General features: G+C 44.9%; 2 protein-coding genes and 1 pseudogene across 4 annotated transcripts in view; 1 reads left to right on the top strand and 2 right to left on the bottom strand.

The window, feature by feature from the left end:
• LOC144483237 (uncharacterized) overlaps positions 1 to 20,689 on the bottom strand; it is a 284,523-nt gene that overhangs the window by 61,055 nt on the left and 202,779 nt on the right. The window lies entirely within an intron of this gene.
• Positions 8,392 to 11,038, bottom strand: LOC144483239 (uncharacterized). 3 transcript variants are annotated; one of them, XM_078202017.1, is made up of 3 exons: positions 10,619 to 11,038; positions 10,138 to 10,238; positions 8,392 to 9,440 (listed from the first exon to the last, which is right to left on the bottom strand). In XM_078202017.1, the coding sequence occupies exon 3, from the start codon at positions 9,196 to 9,198 to the stop codon at positions 8,470 to 8,472; it is 729 nt and encodes a 242-aa protein (XP_078058143.1). In that variant the 5' UTR covers positions 9,199 to 9,440; positions 10,138 to 10,238; positions 10,619 to 11,038; the 3' UTR covers positions 8,392 to 8,469. The 3 variants fall into 3 exon arrangements, with proteins under 3 accessions (XP_078058143.1, XP_078058144.1, XP_078058145.1); XM_078202018.1 differs by having other exon boundaries at positions 10,502 to 10,655; XM_078202019.1 differs by lacking the exon at positions 10,138 to 10,238 and having other exon boundaries at positions 10,619 to 11,035.
• LOC144483238 (uncharacterized) lies at positions 13,179 to 14,043 on the top strand (annotated as a pseudogene).

The following is a 20,689-nucleotide window of genomic DNA, read 5'->3' as shown; positions in this document are numbered from 1 at the left end:
TGTTGTTATTGTCTGATAATGATAGATCAGGAATATCACAAACATTTTAAATGTTCATTCCACATTTCTATTTATTCTCAGAGTCTCAGTTAGGAACAGATCCCAATTTAACACCAATCTCTGACTTGACATCACATTTCCAATATTCACCATTGTTCTTCCTGACTCTAAACCCAGTTGTAAAGGAGTTTCTGTTCTGCCTCCAGGACCACTGAACCATGGAAGAGCGTGGCTGGGACACATTTCTTACACACCTCAGGTTACACAGCCACATGTTCAGTCCTGGATGTCTCTAAAAGCAGCAATGACAAACTCCAAATCCTACAATCATTTGTGAACTTGCTGGTGTCTCAGAAGGTCGGATAACTGAATGAATCCCTTCTCACACTCAGAGCAGGTGAATGGCCTCTCTCCAGTATGAACTCGTTGGTGTCTCTGAAGAGTAGATGACTGAGCAAAGCTGTTCCGACACACAGAACAGGTGAATGGCCTCTCCCCAGTGTGAACTCGTTGGTGTACCAGAAGGTCAGACAACTGACTGAATCCCTTCCCACACTCAGAGCAGGTGAATGGCCTCTCCCCAGTGTGAACTCGCTGATGTCTCAGAAGTTGGGATGACTGAATGAATCCTTTACCACATACAGAGCAGAGGAATGGTCTCTCCCCAGTGTGAACTTGCTGATGTGTCAGAAGGTGGGATGACCGATTGAATCTCTTCCCACACACAGAGCAGAGGAACGGCCTCTCCCCAGTGTGAACAAGCTGATGTGCTACCAGATGCTTCTTGCTTTTAAACGTCTTCACACAATCAGAGCATTTAAAAGGTCTCTGATCACTGTGTACAAGTTGATGGTCAGTGAGGTGGGATGACTGAGTGAATCGCTTCCCACAGACAGAGCAGGTGAATGGTGGCTCATCAGTGTGACAATGATAACGTTTTCTCAGCTTTGGGTAATTGAAGCCCTTCCCACAGTCCCCACATTTCCACAGTTTCTCCATGATGCCAGTGTCCTTGTGACTCTCCAGATTGGACAATCAGTTGAAACCTTGTCCAAACTGTACAGTTTCTCCTTGCTGTGAATGCTGTGATGTTTTATCAGGCTGTATAACTGGTTAAAGCTCTTTCCACAGTCAGTTCACTGGAACACTCTCACTCAGTGCTTTTCCAGTCAATTGTTTCAAAACTTCCAGTTTGAAATCCTCAGACAGAACAAAGAAACATTTCTCATTCCACATTCAAAGGTCCACAATATTCAAGTGCTGATGAATCAAGTGAGTAGATGTTGGATGTCATGTTTGGTTTGATGTTCTTGTTTGGAATTCCTCCCTTTCTCATAGCCTGTAAGAGGAGTTTATAAAATTAATCCTCGGAAGTACAGGACAGAAATTCTGAATAGACAATTCTGATTCTGTGGAACATCTTTTCCTCACTTGTTCACTTATGGGCTGAAGGATCTCTTTCTGTGCTGTGTGACTCTATGACAGCAAGTCCAGTTAGCCCCAAGACCTCAGTGCCTGCTCACCCACATTGATTCCCAGTCACAACAAAAGCAGAAAATGCTGGAAACTCTCAGCAGGTCTAACAGCATCTGTGGACAGAGAATAGAGCCAACTTTTCGAGTCAGGATGACCCTTCGTCAGATTTCAGCATCTGCAGTACTTTGCCATGATTTCCAGTCAAGCGGAATCTTGATTTTGAAATTATCATTCTTATTTTCAAATACCAGACGCATTGATAGCTGAAATCATTTCCCACAGACAGAACAGCTTCTTTACACATTCAAAGGTCAATGATCTTGATGAATCGACTGAATCTAGATGCAATGTTTTGAATTGTGAATTCTCTCTTTTGCGTATCCTGTAAATGCATTACTGTCAGCCCAGGGTAGCAATCCACCATTTTCGGTTTTTATTTCAGATTTCTAGCACCCTCAGTATTTTGCTTTTAACATAGAAATGCATAAAGTTCTCTCCTGCTACTGGTATTGCCCCCTATAAAGATGGCAGCGTCCTTACCGGAACATTGCCCCTTATAAAGATGGCGATCGGCGAGCCAGGCCCCACACCGAGAGAACTACCGAACAATCCTCTCGGTCCAAATGGGGGACCGTTAGATTTTTACTCGAACTTTGCGAGCCGAGTCCGGTGTTAATGAAATCTCTCCACCCACCGGCTCTGTTCCCCATCCACACTCGGTGTTTTATTTCACCCGTTGCAAAAGCCACACGAGCTCCTCACGCTTCCGTCAAGCTGCAGCACCTGCATTGCGCATGCTCCAATCACAGCCTGACAGTGCGCATGCGCAGCAGCTCCCGCAGTGAATGCTGGGCAATGGCTCTGCCATTAGATTGTCCCTTTGTGGACACAGATTGGAACAACAGGGACAAGACCATTCATCAGCAATTCACACACTGGTCATGTCTGCCATGTCCTTGGTTATTGGTCGCATGTGGTCAGCACTGCTGCCTCACAGCGCCAGGGACCTGGGTTCAATTCCAGCCTCAGGTTACTGTGTGGAGTTTGCACATTCTCCCTGTGTCTGCGTGGGTTTCTTCCCACAGTTGAGAGATGTGCAGGTTAGGTGGATTGGCCATGGTAAATTGCCCCTTTTGTGTCAGGGCATGAGGTTATTGGGATAGGGCCTGGGTGGGATTGTTGTCGGTGCAGGCTTGATGGGCCGAATGGCCTCCTTCTGCACTGTCAGGATTCTATGATTCTGTGTGTCAAATTTAGTGCTCTGAACATTGCATAATTAAAAAGTAAGCATGCAACCTATTTTGCCAACAGAAATCGAGTACAATGTTGGTAAATGTGAGGTCATCCATTTTGGTAGGAATAACAGCAAAATGGACTATTATTGAAATGGTAAAGAATTGCAGCATGCTGCTGTGCAGAGGAACCTGGATGTCCTTGTGCATGAATCACAAAAAGTTGCTTTGTCAGAGCCACAGGATGATAGTCATTAAGGCACGCTGCCTGGCTTTTCTTTGGCTACATTCACAACCTTTTGTAGTTCCTTGCGGTCTTGGGCAGAGCAGGAGTCATACCAAGCCGTGATACAACCAGAAAGAATGCTTTCTATGGTGCATCTGTAAAAGTTGGTGAGAGTCGTAGCTGACATGCCAAATTTCTTTAGTCTTCTGAGAAAGTAGAGGCATTGGTGGGCTTTCTTAACTATAATGTCAGCATGGGGGGACCAGGACAGGTTGTTGGTGATCTGGACACCTAAATGCTTGAAGCTCTTGACCCTTTCTATTTCGTCCCCATTGATGTAGACAGGGGCATGTTCTCCTTTACGCTTCCTGAAGTCAATGACAATCTCCTTTGTTTTGTTGACATTGAGGTAGAGATTATTGTTGCCACACCAGTTCACCAGATTCTCTATCTCATTCCTGTACAGATAGCAGGTAGGGACATTAGATTGTTGGAAAGAGAGGTTGAAGATGTCTGTGAATACCCTTGCCAGCTGGTCTGCGCAGGACCTGAATGCTCATCCGGGTACCCTGTCTGGGCCAGTTGCTTTCCATGGGTTGACTTTTGAGAAGGCTGCTCTGATGTCTGCACTGGTGACCTCGGATACATGTTCATCGGAAGCTTCTGGGATGGGGGGCGTGCTCTCGCTGACCTCTTGCTCATAACGGGCATAGAATGTGTTGACTTCAGTGGGGAGGGGTGCATTGGAGCTGGTAATTTTGCCTGCGTTCAACTTGTAGCCTTTTATGTCTTGCAGACCATGCCATAGTCGGCAGGAGTCCATGTGGATAGCCTGGGACTCCAGCTTGGTCCGGGACTGTCTTTTGGCATCTTTGATGGATCATATCTGGCTATCTTATATAGATGATGTGGAAATGCAGGCGTTGGACTGGAGTAGGCACGGTAAGGAGTCTCACAACACCAAGTTAAAGTGCAACAGGTTTATTTGGTAGCACAAGCTTTCGGAGTGTCACTCTTTCTTTATCTGAAGGAGTGACACTCCAAAAGCTTGTGCTACCAAATAAACCTGTTGCACTTTAACCTGCTGTTGTGAGACTTCTTACTGTCTTGTATAGGTCAGAGTCGCCTGACATGAACGCCTCAGATCTGGACTTCAGCAGACAGTGGCTCTCCCTGTTCATCCATGGTTTCCAGTTGGGAAACACGTGGATTTGCTTCTTTGGCACACAGTCTTCTACACACTTACGAATGAGTCAGTTACTGTAGTGGTGCACTCATTCAGGCTGCTCGCAGTTTTTAAATACTGTTCAGTCTATTGACTCTAAGCAGTCCAGTAGGAGATCATCCGATTCCTCAGACCAGCATTGCACCACTTTCTTTGACAGATTCTTCTATTTCAGTTTTTGCTTTTAAGCTGGGTGCAGGAGCACAGCCGTGATTTGCCAAGGTGTGGGCTGGCGATAGAGCGGTAGGTATGTTTGATATTTGTATAGCAGTGGTCTAGGATGTTTGGGCCTCTGATGGAACAGGAGATGTGTTGCTGGAATCTTAGTAGAACGCCCTTGAGCTTGGTCTGATTGAAGTTTCAGCTAAGATGAACAAGGCCTCAGGAGGTTTCGTCTCAAGACTATTTGTGGTAGTATATATTTCATCCAGCGTGGTCTTCACGTCTGCGTGGGGTGGGAAGTAAACTGCTGTCAGGCTAAGAGGTGAACTCCCATGGAAGGTAATAGGGGTGGCATTTTAGAATCAGGTATTCTAGGTCCCGGGGTCCAATGTAATGATAATACAGTCAGTATCTAGTGCACCATAACCAAAGTTTGGGTCTCATTTGATAGCGAGTGATTCATGGTCTATTGATATAATAGATTCCAATTCTGTTATGTGCCACTCTGCCACTTACTATTTGACAATAACCTGCCTATTATTTCAATTTTGCTGTATTTTACAACTGCAGCTCCTGGGGCTGATTGGAATCTGGTGTAACAATAATAATCACAAAGATCGGTTCCAGTGTCTCTGAGGTCATTTTGCCTGCAAGTAATCTGACGTTAAGGGAGACAAGAGGCTCAACAAACATTTGATTGTAATAGGAGGACAAGGTGTAAGTGGGCAATGATATTTTGAGGTTTCTGTGTTATGCCGAGTGTCACTGGGTGGTAAGTGGTAAAATAGGAATGCAAACATCATGGCAGAAACATGTGTTACTGACTCTGCTTGACTGAGAGCTGTTATACTCAAGGGGAGAATAATGAGGACATGGGGAACTCCAGAGATTTCTGATATCTGCGCTTTATCTGTTCGAGGAACTGAAAATAATCAGTTCCTTCTCATGGTTATCTGCAATTCTTAAGTTACACAGACACATGGGAAACAGACCTGACAGCTCATCAAACCCAATGTTTTGATCTTCTGTTTGAGACACATTGTGACTGAAAAGATCAAATGTTAACACCTCAGGAGAGAAACATTCAGAATGTCACAAAGATGAATGAATTGTCCAATTAATCCCATTCACCATAACTCTGTCAATTTACCCTCTGCAAGTATTTATCCAATTCCCTTTGAAATTTACTATCAAACCTGATTCTAGCACCTGTCAGTTTGCATTCCAGATTAAATCAAATTGTGTAAAAACTTATCCTCATCACCCCCTCCAGTAATGTTGTCAATTATGTTAAATCTCTGTGTCCTCTGCTTACCGACCCTCCTGCACCTGGGAAACAGTTTCTTCCTATCGACAGATCCTCCAATATCTGGGAAATAGATTCTCCCCATCGACAGACCTTCCTGCACCTGAGAAATAGATTCTCTCCGTCGACAGACCCTCCTGCTTCTGGGAAACAGTTCCTCTCCATTGGCACTATCATAAATCGTTTGTCATTTTAAACATCTCTATTAAACCTCCCCATCCTGACCTAAGACAGAAAACCCATGTTTTTCCTGCCCCGAAGAATCATATGGACTCAAAATGTTCACTGTTTCTCTCAAACAGATGCTGCCAGACCTGCTGAGTTTTTCTGCTTTTATCCCTGTTTTTCCTTTTATAGTCAATCAGAAACCCTTAAATCGGGTCGCACAGAGACTGAGAGAGATACAGAGGAGAGACAGAAAGACAGAGAAAAATTGAGAGAGATTTTAAAAAACAGAAAGTTGAGGTAGTCAAAGATAAAAGCTGAGAAACAGAGGAAACAAGCAATTCAGAGAGAATGATATACAATCTAAGGGAGCAGGCTATCAGTTCCTGGCTATGGGGAGCAGAGGGAACTCAGTGACTGATCCACAAATACAGCTCATTATATCCGGAATGGAGACTCTGAACAGGAATAACAGGCTCATTTGTAAATATCACCGCAATGTGATCCTGTGTGACTCTGATCCTGTGTGACTCTGCCCTGTCTCTGTGGATAGATATAAGCCGCACTGACAGATGTTCTCACCAGATTGTGGCCCCTGGATTTATTTTCTGCCCAGAAGTGAGATGTGCGGTTTGCAACCGGCAGCAGAGAAACAGGAAGTTGTATTTCCTGAAAATGAAACAGGCGACATCAGTTTGATGTTATCACAGTGAACGGTCTTCCTGCCTGTGAGGGTGAACTCACTCTGACAGCATCAAGAACAACCACACAGATTGCTGCCGCTCTCAGCATTACATTCATCTCCATTCCCATGTTAAACAATAAACAAAGATTATTTGGGTTTTTAACAGTCAATGAATTGGGAGCTGGACTGAGGGTCATCACTGGGAGAGATGAGGGGAAATTATAGAAAGGAATGAGTTTCCCCCAAAGAGGAATATCAGAAAATGAGAGTGAGTCAGGGCCTGTCAGAGGAAGTGGGAGAGAGAAGTGGGGAGACAATGGCCTCGTGGTATTATCGCTAGATGTTAATGCAGAAACTCAGCAAATTTTCTGGGGACCCAGATTCGAATACTGCCATGGCAGATGGTGGAATTTGAATTCAATTTTAAAAATCTGGAATTAAGAATCGAGTGATGACCATGAAAATATTGTCAGAAAAACCCACCTGGTTCACTAATGTCTTTTAGGGAAGGAAATCTGCTGTCTTTACCCAGTCTGGTCTACATGTGATTCCAGGGCCACAGCAACGTGGTTGCCTCTCAACTGCCCTCTGAACAAGGGCGACTAGGGATGGGGAATAAATGCTGGCCAGTCAGCGACACCTATTTCCCACGTATGAATAAAAAAAACAAAGATTGAGTCTCTGTAAATTCGATGTTGTCTCAGACAGAGAAGAGAGATTGAACGTGTTTGGTGCTTTTTTAGAGAGAGATAACCGGAGAATGAAAAAATTGAGTGAGTTTCAGCACTATCTGACATAGAAAAGTTAAATGAATGAATGTCTGAGAGAAAGATAGAGGTTAAGTGACTTAGACAGTATTTGAGAGAGAGGTTAAGTGAGTGAGAGAAAGGAGCGTGTTTAATTGAGTGTAGGGATGGAAGGTAAGTGAAGTGAGTGTCTGAGAGAGAGGAGAGCGATGTTAAGTGAGTCAGTATCTGATAGAGGAGAGATATTAAGTGAGTACCTGACAGAGAGGAGAGATATTGAGTATCTGACAGAGAGGAGAGATATTAAGTGAGTGAGCAGAGGTTCACACAACTGAGAATCACTGAGAATAATCCAAAATAAGGAGATCATCCAGAAAACTACCAATAGGAATCTTCAGCTGAGCACATCACCCATTCTTAAAGGGACAGTTGGGGCTTGATGCTGCTCAGCTTCCAGTTAAAGGGACAGGCACAGCTTCACTCTTCTCTCTATTCTGTTTATAATGGTAAAAGGTTGATAGGAGTGAGATTTATTTAAAAGGACAGTGTGTGGGAAGCCACATCAATAAAACTGGGAATTCTTGGACACGCTGTAGCTCCTTTTTATCTGGGAATCAAATTGTTGTCTAATTGTCCCAGCAGATAACAGGTTCCTTTGAACTCTCCAGCTGCTCCTTTAATGCAGACTTTAACCAATTTATTTCAAGCTGGTTTCTGTTCAATAAACTGGCACTGACACACAAACACACATTAAAATATTTTAGACTTTTCTGCATTTTCAGTCTGGAAATCTAATCCTGCCATTTCACTCTCAGTCAGGAACAGATCCCAGTTTTGCACCAATCTCTGATTTAGCAGCCTGCTTCCAGCATTCACTGTTGTTCTTCCTGACTCTAAACACAGTTGTAAAGGAACTTCTGTTCCTGGTCTCGGAGCGCTGAAACATGGAAGGGAGCGACTGAGATTCTTGCACATCTCAGGATTAAACCACACGGGTACTTTGCTGTCGTGAAGAGAGATGAGGAAGAGCAAAGTGCTGTTTGTCCCTCTCTGTGACCCTGAAGGACTGCGTCCTGTTTGCCATATGATCCTCCCCCGATTGTCCTTTCTGAGCTCCAGCCTGGTGATGTGGGGTCAGGTGGGAAAGACAAAAATCTACAACAATTTTAAAAACAAAGCTGGTATATTTCATATTTATTCAGAATATTAAACCTCAACAGATGAAGACTGTCAGAGTGAACATGATTCAGACCTGGATATGATTAACAGCATCAAGAAGAGTAGAATCCAAACCTTGCAGTCGTTTGTGAACTCGCCGGTGTGTTAGCAGGTGGGATGACTGAATAAATCCCTTTCCACAGACATTACAGGTGAACGGCCTCTCCCCAATGTGAACTCGCTGGTGTTTCAGAAGATAAGATAAATGAGAAAATCCCTTCCCACAGACAGAGCAGGTAAATGGCCTCTCCCCACTGTGAACTCTCTGATGTGTCAGCAGGTTGGATGACTGACTGAATCCCTTCCCACACATGGAGCAGGTGAACGGCCTCTCTCCAGTGTGAACTCGCTGGTGATTCAATAGATTGGATGAACGAGTGAATCCCTTCCCACAAACGGAGCAAGTGAATGGCCTCTCCTCACTGTGAACCTGCTGGTGTGTCAGAAGGTTGTATGAACGGGTGAATCCCTTCCCACATTCAGAGCAGATGAACGGTCGATCCCCTGTGTGGAGTTGCTGGTGTATCAGAAGGTTGGATGAATTAATGAATCCCTTCCCACAGTCTGAACAGGTGAAGGGCCTCTCCCCAGTGTGAATTCTCTGGTGGTTCAATAGGGCAGATGGACGGCTGAATCCCTTCCCACACACACAGCAGGTGAACGGCCTCTCTCCAGTGTGGCTGCGTCGATGAATCTCCAGCTCTGATGGAGATCTGAATCTCTTCCCACAGTCCCCACATTTCCATGGTTTCTCCATGGCGCAGGTGTCCTTGCGTCTCTCCAGGTTGGTTGATCATTTGAAGCCTCGTACAGACATAAAACGTATGTACAGTTTCTCCTTGCTGTGAATGGTGTGATGTTTTTTCAGGCTGTGTAACTAGTTGAATCTCTTTCCATAGTCAGTTCAAGGGAACACTCTCACTCGGGTGTGTGTGTGTCGGTGCTTTTCCAGTTACACGGTTTGGGATTTCTGTCTGCAAATATTCCCCTTCCAATACCCTGTAAAAGAAGTTCATGAAAGTCATCACTGTCGGGCAGGATAGAAATTCAAAAGCAAAACTTCTCGTGTCAATGGAACCATCTTTCCTCTATCGTTCCTAAAAAAAATCGACCCTGATCATAGAAACCATAGAATCGCTGCAGTGCAGGAGGAGGCCATTTGGCCCATCGAATCTGCACTGACAACCATCCCACCCAGGCCCTATCCCAATAACCCCACATATTTACCCTGCTAATCCCTCTAACCCATGCAGACACGGGGAGAACAGGCAAACTCTGCATAATGACCCAAGCCGAGAATCAAATCCAAGTCCCTGGAGCTGTGAGGCAGCAGTGCCGACCACTGTGCCACCGTGCTGCATGACACATTCTCTCTATTCTCACTCTGATGTCCTAAATATTCAGCCAAACAATTTTAGTGAAGGAGCAATTCAACAGCTTCAAAGAAACCTGAAAACCTCAATATGCAGTCTGCTGGAATATATATTTAACATCACGTGTATAAACCTGAATGACAAATGTGTGATATGCCATACTCTATTTCTTAATTAGCAGCACAGTGGCAGGGGATGTGAGGAAGAAAATTATCCAGACAGTGGGTAATCTTAATCTGCATCTCTGCCTATGAGGATCGTGGAAGCAGTGGCAAATAATTTCAAAATGAAATTGGATGAGTACTTGAAGTAAATGAACTTACAGAAGTACAGTTATATGGGGAGGAATAGAGCTGACTAGATTGCTCGACAAAGCATTGGTAAGGACTGGAGTTGCTGAATGATCTCCTCTACATCGCGAGGACTGTAAAGATATAAAGTACATATCAAAATGTAGAATTAATAGTAAATAATTATTACAGAACCATAATAATGTCTAATATGTACCACAACAACACTAGGTATATCTCTGTCCTATTTACTGTCCCCTTAAAGGTCAGCCATTTTCTGGGGAAACCACCCCTTTAATTGTGAAGATTAGGAAAGAGACCATCCTTTTAGCCAGACAAATAAATGTGTCAAGCTGAGGGAGCAAAGGATGTCAATATCTTTAAGAGAGAGAGAAACCTGGGCCAATCTTTCCAGAGTCTGCAGCCTCCCTGGATTCACTTCGTTTCCCTTCAGTTGCTGCAAGTCCCCAATTTCCCCCAGAATGAGAAAAGAATTGGAAAGTGTTTCACTCACGGATGTTGGACAGCGAAACCCGAGCCCACGTGGGGCCGGGGACACTTTGACCTCCGGACGCGCGGAGCTGTTGTCCAATCCGCAATGTCGTCTGTCTGCTCCAATGGGAGACTGAGCGCTGGGAACGTCCACGCTAGAATCAGCCAATAGGGATCAGTTTGCTCTGGCATGACGTCCTGGGGTTCCACTGCGCAGGCCCGGGCGCGCGGACCCGGGAGCCCCGTCCCCTCCGATTGTTCCCCTGCACCACATTGAGCCAAGGTTTCCAGGCAACCGGCTGGCGGCTCCGGCCAGAGCGAGAAGCCGCTCGGTGATCTCCCCCTCCCCCCTCTCTCTACGGCGGCTGCTCCAAAAAGAGATCGAGAGCGGCCGCTGGCGGCAGCCGCACTGCGCCTGCTCCGGACAGCTCGGCTCAGCAGCGCTCTCTGCGCCTGCTCCGGACAGCTCGGCTCAGCAGCGCTCTCTGCGCCTGCTCCGGACAGCTCGGCTCAGCTGCGCCTGCGCGCTAGGCTGCCAGCTGAGGGAGTGGGGGAGGGGACTTTGCAAAATCTCTTCCCATCATTTTCTTCCAAGTCCCGCAGTTTGATTTGAAACAGAACAGCTTCTGTTTGTAGCTTCACACAGACTCCAACTTCACACACAGACTCAAACTTCACACACAGACTCAAACTTCACCACAGACTCAAACTTCACACACAGACTCAAACTTCACCACGGACTCCAACTTCACCACAGACTCAAACTTCACACACAGACTCAAACTTCACACACAGACTCAAACTTCACACACAGACTCAAACTTCACCACAGACTCAAACTTCACCCACAGACTCAAACTTCACCCACAGACTCAAACTTCACCACAGACTCAAACTTCACACACAGACTCAAACTTCACCACAGACTCAAACTTCACACACAGACTCAAACTTCACACACAGACTCAAACTTCACACACAGACTCAAACTTCACCACAGACTCAAACTTCACACACAGACTCAAACTTCACACACAGACTCAAACTTCACACACAGACCCAAACTACACCACAGACTCAAACTGCATCCTCTGGACAACATCTGTGAGTAAAACTCTTTCTCCCCCTGGGAATTACAGAGAGTTGTGGGACTCTGGAACTGGAATTCGTGCCAAATATACTGAGGGGGAAATGTTTGTGATTTTGTGGAACCTGTTTTATTGTCTGAGATATTTAAAGACAAATTTATCCTGTCTATTCAAATACTGTTTGTCTGTTAATGCATGATTCATTGATGTTGATTTTAATTTGATTATTGCAAGATTTATTAGAAGGTGAAATCTTTCCCTTTGCTTTATTCCATTGGGTTTGTCTGGGAATGTTAATTTTAAGGTTATTGTACTCATAAGGATCATAACAACATTGATACATCTAGAGTTATTATAAGAACATAAGAACTAGGAGCAGGAGTAGGCCATCTGGCCCCTCGAGCCTGCTCCGCCATTCAATGAGATCATGGCTGATTTTTTTGTGGACTCAGCTCCACTTACCCGCCCGCTCCCCATAACCCTTAATTCCTTTACCGTTCAAAAATTTATCTATCCTTGCCTTAAAAGCATTCAATGAGGTAGCCTCAACTGCTTCACTGGGCAGGGAATTACACAGATTCACAACCTTTGTGTGAAGAAGTTAGAATAGAATCCCTACAGTGCAGAAACAGGCCATTCGGCCCATCGAGTCTGCACTGACCACAATCCCACCCAGGCCCTATCCCCATATCCCGACACATTTACCCGCTAATCCCTCTAACCTACGCATCTCAGGACACTAAGGGGCAATTTTAGCATGGCCAATCAACCTAACCCGCACATCTTTGGACTGTGGGAGGAAACCAGAGCACCCGGAGGAAACCCACGCAGACACGAGGAGAATGTGCAAACTCCACACAGACAGTGACCCAAGCCGGGAATCGAACCCAGGTCCCTGGAGCTGTGAAGCAGCAGTGCTAACCACTGTGCTACCGTGCCGCCCTCAACTCAGTTGAGTTATAGAAGATCAGCCCCCATTCTTCAAAACTTTGAGAGAATAGAGGCCGAGTCTCCTCCTAGGAAACTTCCACCCTTCCAGGGATTTGTCGAATGAACCCTTGCTCCACTCCCTCCATTGCAAGTGTATCCTTCCTTTAGTAAGGAGACAAAAGCTCCACACAATACTCCAGGTAATGCAGGGAGAGTGTGGGACAGTTATTTACAGCTTTCGGGGAACAAGATAGAAAATAATGCTTCATAGAAATTAACAACTGCCAATTGTAGATTCTATCCTTAACTGACGGTGATGAAATTTGTAAACCTCTTTTACAGGATCTTCAAAGGGGGAGAATTTGCAGACACAAAATTCAAATCAAGCATCAAGTGAAGAATTGACAGAGTCACTCGATTATCAGGATCTGAATATCATTAGCCTTTGAATCTGGAAGGAGAAATGTCTTCTGTTCTGTTTGCTTCAGAAAGTTTTAAACATCAGTGTGACTGGAAAAGCAGCAAGACACAAACATCTGGGTGAGACTGTTCCAGTGACAGTTACATAGTTTGAAAGACCATCACCATTTACACCAGGAAGAGATTGTACAGACGCTTTGTGTGGCCACCTCAGCTGAACAACAAACCTGGAGACAGGGACACCCACACCATGGAGAAACCGTGGAAATGTGGGGATTGTGGGAAGGGATTCAAATCCCCGTCTCAGCTGGAAATTCATCGACGCAGTCACACTGGGGAGAGGCCGTTCACCTGCTGTTATTGTGGTAAGGGATTCACTCATTCATCCCACCTGCTGAGACACCAGCGGGTTCACACCAAGGAGAGGCCGTTCACCTGCTCCGAGTGTGGGAAGACATTCACTACTTCACCTGATCTGCTGACACACCAGCGAATTCACACTGGGGAAAGGCCATTCACTTGCTCTGAGTGTGAGATGGGATTCAGTCGGTTATCTCACTTGCAGGCACACTAGCGAGTTCACACTGGGGAGAAGCCGTTCACCTGCTCTGATTGTGGAAAGAGATTCTCTCACTCCTCCAACCTGCGGATACACCAACGCGTTCACACTGGGGAGAGACCGTTCACCTGTACTGAGTGTGGGAAGGCATTCTTTGATTCATCAAGCCTGCGGATACACCAACGAGTTCACACCAAAGAGAGGCCATTTACCTGCTCCGAGTGTGGAAAGGGATTCAGCCGGTCATCCTTCCTGAAGGCACACCAGCGGATTCACACTGGGGAGTGGCCACCCACCTGCTCTGAGTGTGGGAAAGCATTCATTGATTCATCCAGCCTGCAGATACACCAGCGTCTTCACACTGCGGAGAGGACATTCACCTGCTCTGAGTGTGGGAAGAGATTCAGTCGGTCAACCTACCTGCGCAACCACCAGCGAGTTCACAAGTGATCACAGGGGTTGGATTCTGCTGTTATTGCTGCTGTTAATCACACCCAGGACTGAACCATGTTCATTCTGACAGTTGGTGAAGTGGGAGGATCAGAAGATCCTGGATCAGAAGGTCCAGCTCTGCTGGATTGGTCTTTCTCACAACTTTGCTTCCAGTGGGCTGGGAGAGCACATTTCCACAAATGAACCACACAAGCTGATGAAGGACATTTATTTGATCCTGGATAGTAAATCCTACTTCTCCTTCAAGTGGATCTAAATTAAATACGTTTATCTCTGTTCCAATGATTCCAGAGCACAGGGCCAGGCCAGTCGGCCCAATTGGTCTGTGTCAGTATTTATGCTCCACATGAGCCTCCACCCACCCCTCTTCATCTCCCCCATCAGCATATCCTTCTATTCCTCTCTCCCTCATGTATGTATCCAGCTTCCCCTTCAATGTATTCATGCTGTTCACCTCAACCACTCGCTGTGGTGGTGAGTCCCACATTCTCACCACTCGCTGGTAAAGGTGTTTCTCGTTAAATCCGTACTGGATTATTGAACCCCTTCATAATCTTGAAGACTTCCATCAGTCTTCAGTTTTCCAGAGAAAAGTAACACCGGCATTTTCAGAGGGTTAAATACTCTCAGTTCTGGAATTATTCTCATGGGGTAAACCGGTCAGTCCCATTGCCCCGTTCTATCCCTTTATCCTTTCAGTTCTATTTCCCGCAAGTGTCCGTCCATTTTCCTTGTTAAATCGTTCATTGCCTCTGCTTCCACCACCCTCACAGGCAGTGAGTTCCAGCTCATTCCCACTCATTGCATAAAACATCCCTTTCTCACATCCCCCTGCATCCCTCGCTAAGAATATATAAATCTGTGCATCTCATCCTTGCACCATCAGCTAATGGGAACAGCTTTATCATAGAATCCCTACAGTGCAGAAAGAGGCCATTCGGCCCATCGAGTCTGCAACGACCACAATCCCACCCAGGCCCTACCCCCATATCCCTACATATTTACCCGCTAATCTTCTAACCTACACATCTCAGGACACTAAGGGACAATTTTAGCAGGGCCAATTAACCTAACCCGCACATCTTTGGACTGTGGGAGGAAACCGGAGCACCCGGAGGAAACCCATGCAGACATGAGGAGAATGTGCAAACTCCACACAGACAGTGACCCAAGCTGGTTATCAAACCCAGGTCCCTGGAGCTGTGAAGCAGCAGTGCTAAGCACTGTGCTACCATGCCACCTCACCTTCTCACATTACTTTACCTTCTCACATTATTTAATCCTATTTTAATTTTGTACATCTCGAGCAAATCTCCCCTCCATCTCCTTTTCTCCAAGGAAAATAATCCCAGCTTCTTCAGCCTAGCTTTGTGGATAAAATTCCTCATTCCTGGAACCATTTTGGTAAATCTCCTCTACACCTCTCAAGGACCCTCACGTCCTTCCAATAGTGTGGTGACCAGAACTGGGCTCAGTGTTCTATTGTGGCCTCACCAGAGCGTTAGAAACTATCAGCATAACCTACCTGCTTTTGTTTTCAATTCCTCCGTTTCTGAAGCCCAAGATCACATAGTCTCCAGATGGGAATGGTCAACATTTTTGCTTGAACATAAAATGCATTTTAACAACAGTTTGGCTGAAGAAGATTTTGTCCAATGAAGGAAAGAGTTGTTGACACAAAAAGAAGCCATTTTGATCTTGCTCTCTCCAAAAGAGAATCCAGAATGTGAGATTCTGGGAAATGAAATTAAAAATGAAGCTGCAGCTACAACAGAGCAAGAAGAAGACATTTCAATGTGGAATTGAGTGGAATATTCTCTCTGGATTTAAACAATGGAGGAACTACAAACATGGAAGAAAATAAAGTTCAAAATGTGAACTCTGAACAGACTGTTTTCAAAACTGAAGTTGAAAATACACAGATGAACAGCAATGAGGACTCTCCTCTTGCAGGAGGAACTTTGCACAATAATTATTATAAGAAGAAAACTGTCAGAAAACACTCTAAGCAGTAATATTTCCCATCTTCAGTGGACTGAGATTCCTGGACATGGAACCCAGCAGTGTGCTGTTCCCAAGCTGGACTTGTGAATGTGAAGTGGACAATGGGGGGATTATTATGTCTATTGCAGGTTATAAGGTAATTAAACATTAGACTTTGGAACGGGAGTTGGCCATTTGGCTCTTTGAGCCTGCTTCACCATTTGATAAGATCACAACTATTTAAATATACAGCATGTTGTACATTGTTAAAAGCAAAATACTGTGGATGCTGGAATCTGAAACAAAAACACAAAATGCTGGCAAATCTCAGCAGGTCTGACAGCATCGATCGGGAGAGAGAAGAGCCAATCTTTCGAGTCGACATTGTAATGTTTCAAATGGGATAATACGAGGATGATACATTTTCATTTCTTCATGGGGAAGGTGTTGCAAAGATCTAATTTCATAATTCCGATGTTTTAGAAGTATGAATTAGTTCAACAATTGCTTTTTTTAAAACTTAAGGTAAATGGAAAACCTGCACTGAGAATCTGACAGAAACACCCTAAGGGGATTCACATTCACAAGACGTGGCCAATGTTGGTTTAAGATGTCAAAACTCGAAGGGTGAGAAGTGTAAAAGGGCAGCTGGGCTCTTTTAGCTGGAGACCTGGAGACTTTGGTTCTGACAGTTAGTGCCCTGTCTTTGTTAGAGAGCGGAATTCTTCATGCAGACCTCAGGAAAAAAAGGTTTAGTTTTGAAGCTAAATATCTATCAGACATCCCAACAGATGTGTTAGCACGGGGATAAGTGAGCCCTGGTTGGAATTCTGGGTGTTTCTCACAGAAAGCAAGCAGTCTGCAGTTAGCTTGGAGGCTGTCAGCTATGGAACCAGGAGCTGTGAACCAGCTGTGGGACCAGAAGCCACTGGGTCATTGGGAATCAGGGGTGCTGCCAATGTTTAAATCCCTCAGCAAGAAAGCAGCGAAGCCCACGGTTGGACTGAGGAGTCTACAGTTTTGAGGTCTCAAAGGAAAATTGGAGAATTGTTTAGCCAAAAGCTAATGGAAAGGCCCTCCGTAAAATCTTGGAGCCTGGAGAATAGCTGGAAAAGTGAGGAAAATTAAAGTGAATTCTGCAGAGCTTTGACATACCTTTGAGAGTCCCAGGAACATAATTGAACTTTCAAGATATCATTAAGTATAAAGAAAAACTTTTGGGGTGAGGTTAAAAAACAGGTTTAGACCATAAGTCTTTATTGACTACAGTATTCAGTTTGTAGTGCTGTATTCTTAAATTTTATTTTGTTTGAGATCCACAGTAAAGTTTGTTTTTGTTTAAAAATGTTAAATCTTTTCATGTAATTCTTTTAGTTAGTCACTGGGTGTTCACAATTTTCTTTAAATTTTAATTATCCCGACCGGGATCACAAAACATTCACACAAACAATGTTTCAGAGCAAAGCAAAGAAGAAAAAATGTGACTTTCCTCCTTTTGTACAAAGCATTACATATAAAGACACCCCTCTCCTCAGAACCACAATAAGTTGTTAATATTCTCTTCATGAAATAATCTGATCATTGAAAGACTTATGCTATGTTCATGGTGCTGGCTTTTAATATTTTGTTGTATAAATTTTGTTCTTGTTTAAAAATGTGGAATCTTGTGTTGCAATTCTTTGTTAATCACTGGGTATTTGAGTTTCTCTTTAAACATTAACAATCCTGATTAGGATCATAACAATACACAGCAACATATTTCACAATGAATCAAAGAAACAAAATGTACAAAGTATTACATTATAGGACACTGCTGTTCTAGGATCCACAATAATTTCTTAGCTCGAGCACTTACTTTAATGAAACAATCTGATAATATGAATAAAATTTATACTAATTGTCGTCCCTTCTAAAGCAGGAGGGCGATCGCCCAGCACAGAGGGTAATTTGGGATTTCTCCCATAGACCAATTAACAGGGATTCTACCCTCCAACCACCTGAAGTGAATTCTTTACATGAATCGTCCAGGCCAGTGCAGTTATCAACTTGCAGTTTGGCTGATCAGCTGAGATTTTCTGCAGCATTTCATCGATCACCGTGTGATTCCTTTCACAGAGTCCATCACTGAAAGGACTTTCAGCTGCCGTGTTCCTGACCAGAATGTTCATGTTTTCACACACATCTCAAAACTCATCATTAACAAATTCCCCTCCATTATCAGTCAGAAACTTAGCTGGTGCCCCAGATCCAGTCTCTGTCCACTTCTCCATCACTTGGTCTAGAATCATCCTTTTGTCCTTGCCATGTATTATTGGAGAAAGACTAAATTGGATCACCCTGTCGATCATGTGTAGAATGAAAATATTTCTGTCTTTGTCTCATACCTTTAGATCCACGTAAATACCTCGTTAAGGTCATGTGCGAAGGGCAGCTTTACAATCGGATGTGACAGCATCCTTCAATACTTTTCACACATTCCACACTTTGCATTAGTCTGTTCTCTGAGCCTCAGATACTCTTCATCAACTCTCCTGCATCTTTTTGCGGGATTTTTAATCTTTAACAAGGATAAGAAAATTGTTTGCGTAGCTTTAAGACTGGTTACGGTCTTTATCTCTGGGACGGAAGGGTAGCACACTGGTTAGCACTTTTGCCTCAGTGCCAGGGACCCGGGTTCGATTCCCGGCTTGGGTCACTGTCTCTGTGGAGTTTGCATGTTCTCCCCATGTCTGAGTGGGTTTCCTCCGGGTGCTCCGGTTTCCTCCCACGTTCTGATAGACGTGCTGGTTAGGTGCATTGACCCGAAGAGGCGCCGGACTGCGACGACCAGGGGAATTTCACGGTATCTGTTTCCCCGTCATTCCTGAGATTCATTCACCTATTAGTGCTTTTCCAATCCTGTCTTTTTTGTGATATCCAGATCTGCTAAATATACTTACACCCTCATTCAAAACTTGACAAAGTCTGACTATGCTTCACAGGCACCCATCAGATCATCCTTCTTGTAAATCTCATCAATGAAACCGAGTAAAAGATCCAAACCTTGATCAGTGGATTTCCAGCTCAGGAAATGTTTTGCTGCCAATTTTCCTTTCGTTAGACAGTGGCAATGCCAAGGCCAGACCTTGTTTTCTCATTGTTAGGGATGTAACCCGTGTCCACATCGCCACTTCATTCTTCCACTGGTCGTATGGTTCAGGCTCCGAGAACATCGGCGGGTAATCAGACCCTGACAATTCCCACTGCCTTTCATCTCACACAAAAGCTGCTGGGACTGTAAACTTCTGTCTGAAATATACTTTCCTCCAGTTTCCAAACTTCACCATTGGACAAACATTCTCTGTTACCATGTTATAATCCTGACAGCCTTATGGTGAAGGAAGAAACTGGAACCAATCTTTACTTGGAATAGATTTAACTCCCAACTCTTTATACATACTTTCTTCAAACATACTCATATAATTATTTGATCAAAGCCCTCCATCTGTACATTCTTAAACTCAATTGATTCAATTAACACCCATAGTCAGGGCAGGAATCCGGGTTCAATTCCAGCCTCGGGTGACTGTGTGGAGTTTGCATGTTCTCCTCGTGTCTGTGTGGGTTTCCTCCGGGTGCTCCGGTTTCCTCCCACCTTCTAAAGATGTGCCGGTTAGGTTGCTTGTCCATGCTAAATTGCCCCTTAGTGTCAGGGGGATTAGCAGGGTAAATGTGTAGGTTTACTGGAGTGGGGCCTGGTTGGGATTGTGGTCGGTGCAGACTCAATGGGCCGAGTGACCTCCTTCTGCACTGTAGGAATTCTGTGATTAAAAAGAAAAGGTCTCTAATCGGTGTGAACTTGTTGGTGTGTCAGCAAGTTGGATGACTGATGACGTTCCCTAAACTCAGGGCAGGGGAATGGCCTCTCCTCAATGTGGACTTGCTGGTGTCTCAGCAGGTTGGATGAATCAGTGAATCTCTTCTCATGCACAAAACATATCAAAGGTCTTTCCCCAGTGCGACCACATTGGTGTTTTAGCAGACTGGATGACTCAATGAATCCTTCTCTTGGAGCAGGTGAATGGGTTCTTCCTGCTGTGAACTCGCTGGTGTGTCAGCAGGTTGGATGACTGAGTGAATCCCTTCCCACATACGGAGCAAGTGAATGGCCTCTCCCCAGTGTGAACTCGCTGGTGTGTTAGCAGATGAGGTGACCGTGTGAATCCCTTCCCACACTCAGCGCAGGTGAACAGCCTCTTCCTGGTGTGGCTGCGTTGATGTGTCAGCAGACAGGATGGCTCAGTGAACGCTTTCCCACACTCAGAGCAGATGAATGGTCTCTCTCCAGTGTGGATTCGCTGGTGTGTCAGCAAGTTGGATAACTGAGTGAATCCTTTCCCACACTCAGCACAGGTGAATGGTCTCTCCCTGGTGTGAACTCGCTGGTGTGTCCGCAGGGTAGATGAATCCTTGAATCCCTTCCCACACTCAGTGCAGGTGAATGGCCTCTCCCCACTATGAACTCGCTTGTGTGTCTGCAGGTGCGATGACTGAGTGAATCTCTTCCCACACTCAAAGCAGATAAAAGGTCTTTTCCCAGTGTGGATGTGTCGGTGAATTTCCAGTTGAGATGGAGCTTTGAATCCCTTCCCACAGTCCCCACATTTCCACGGTTTCTCCA

The sequence above is a fragment of the Mustelus asterias genome, unplaced genomic scaffold (assembly GCF_964213995.1).
Source record: "Mustelus asterias unplaced genomic scaffold, sMusAst1.hap1.1 HAP1_SCAFFOLD_50, whole genome shotgun sequence".
In the NCBI taxonomy this organism is placed as follows: domain Eukaryota; kingdom Metazoa; phylum Chordata; class Chondrichthyes; order Carcharhiniformes; family Triakidae; genus Mustelus; species Mustelus asterias.
This window is presented reverse-complemented; position numbering and strand designations above follow the sequence as displayed.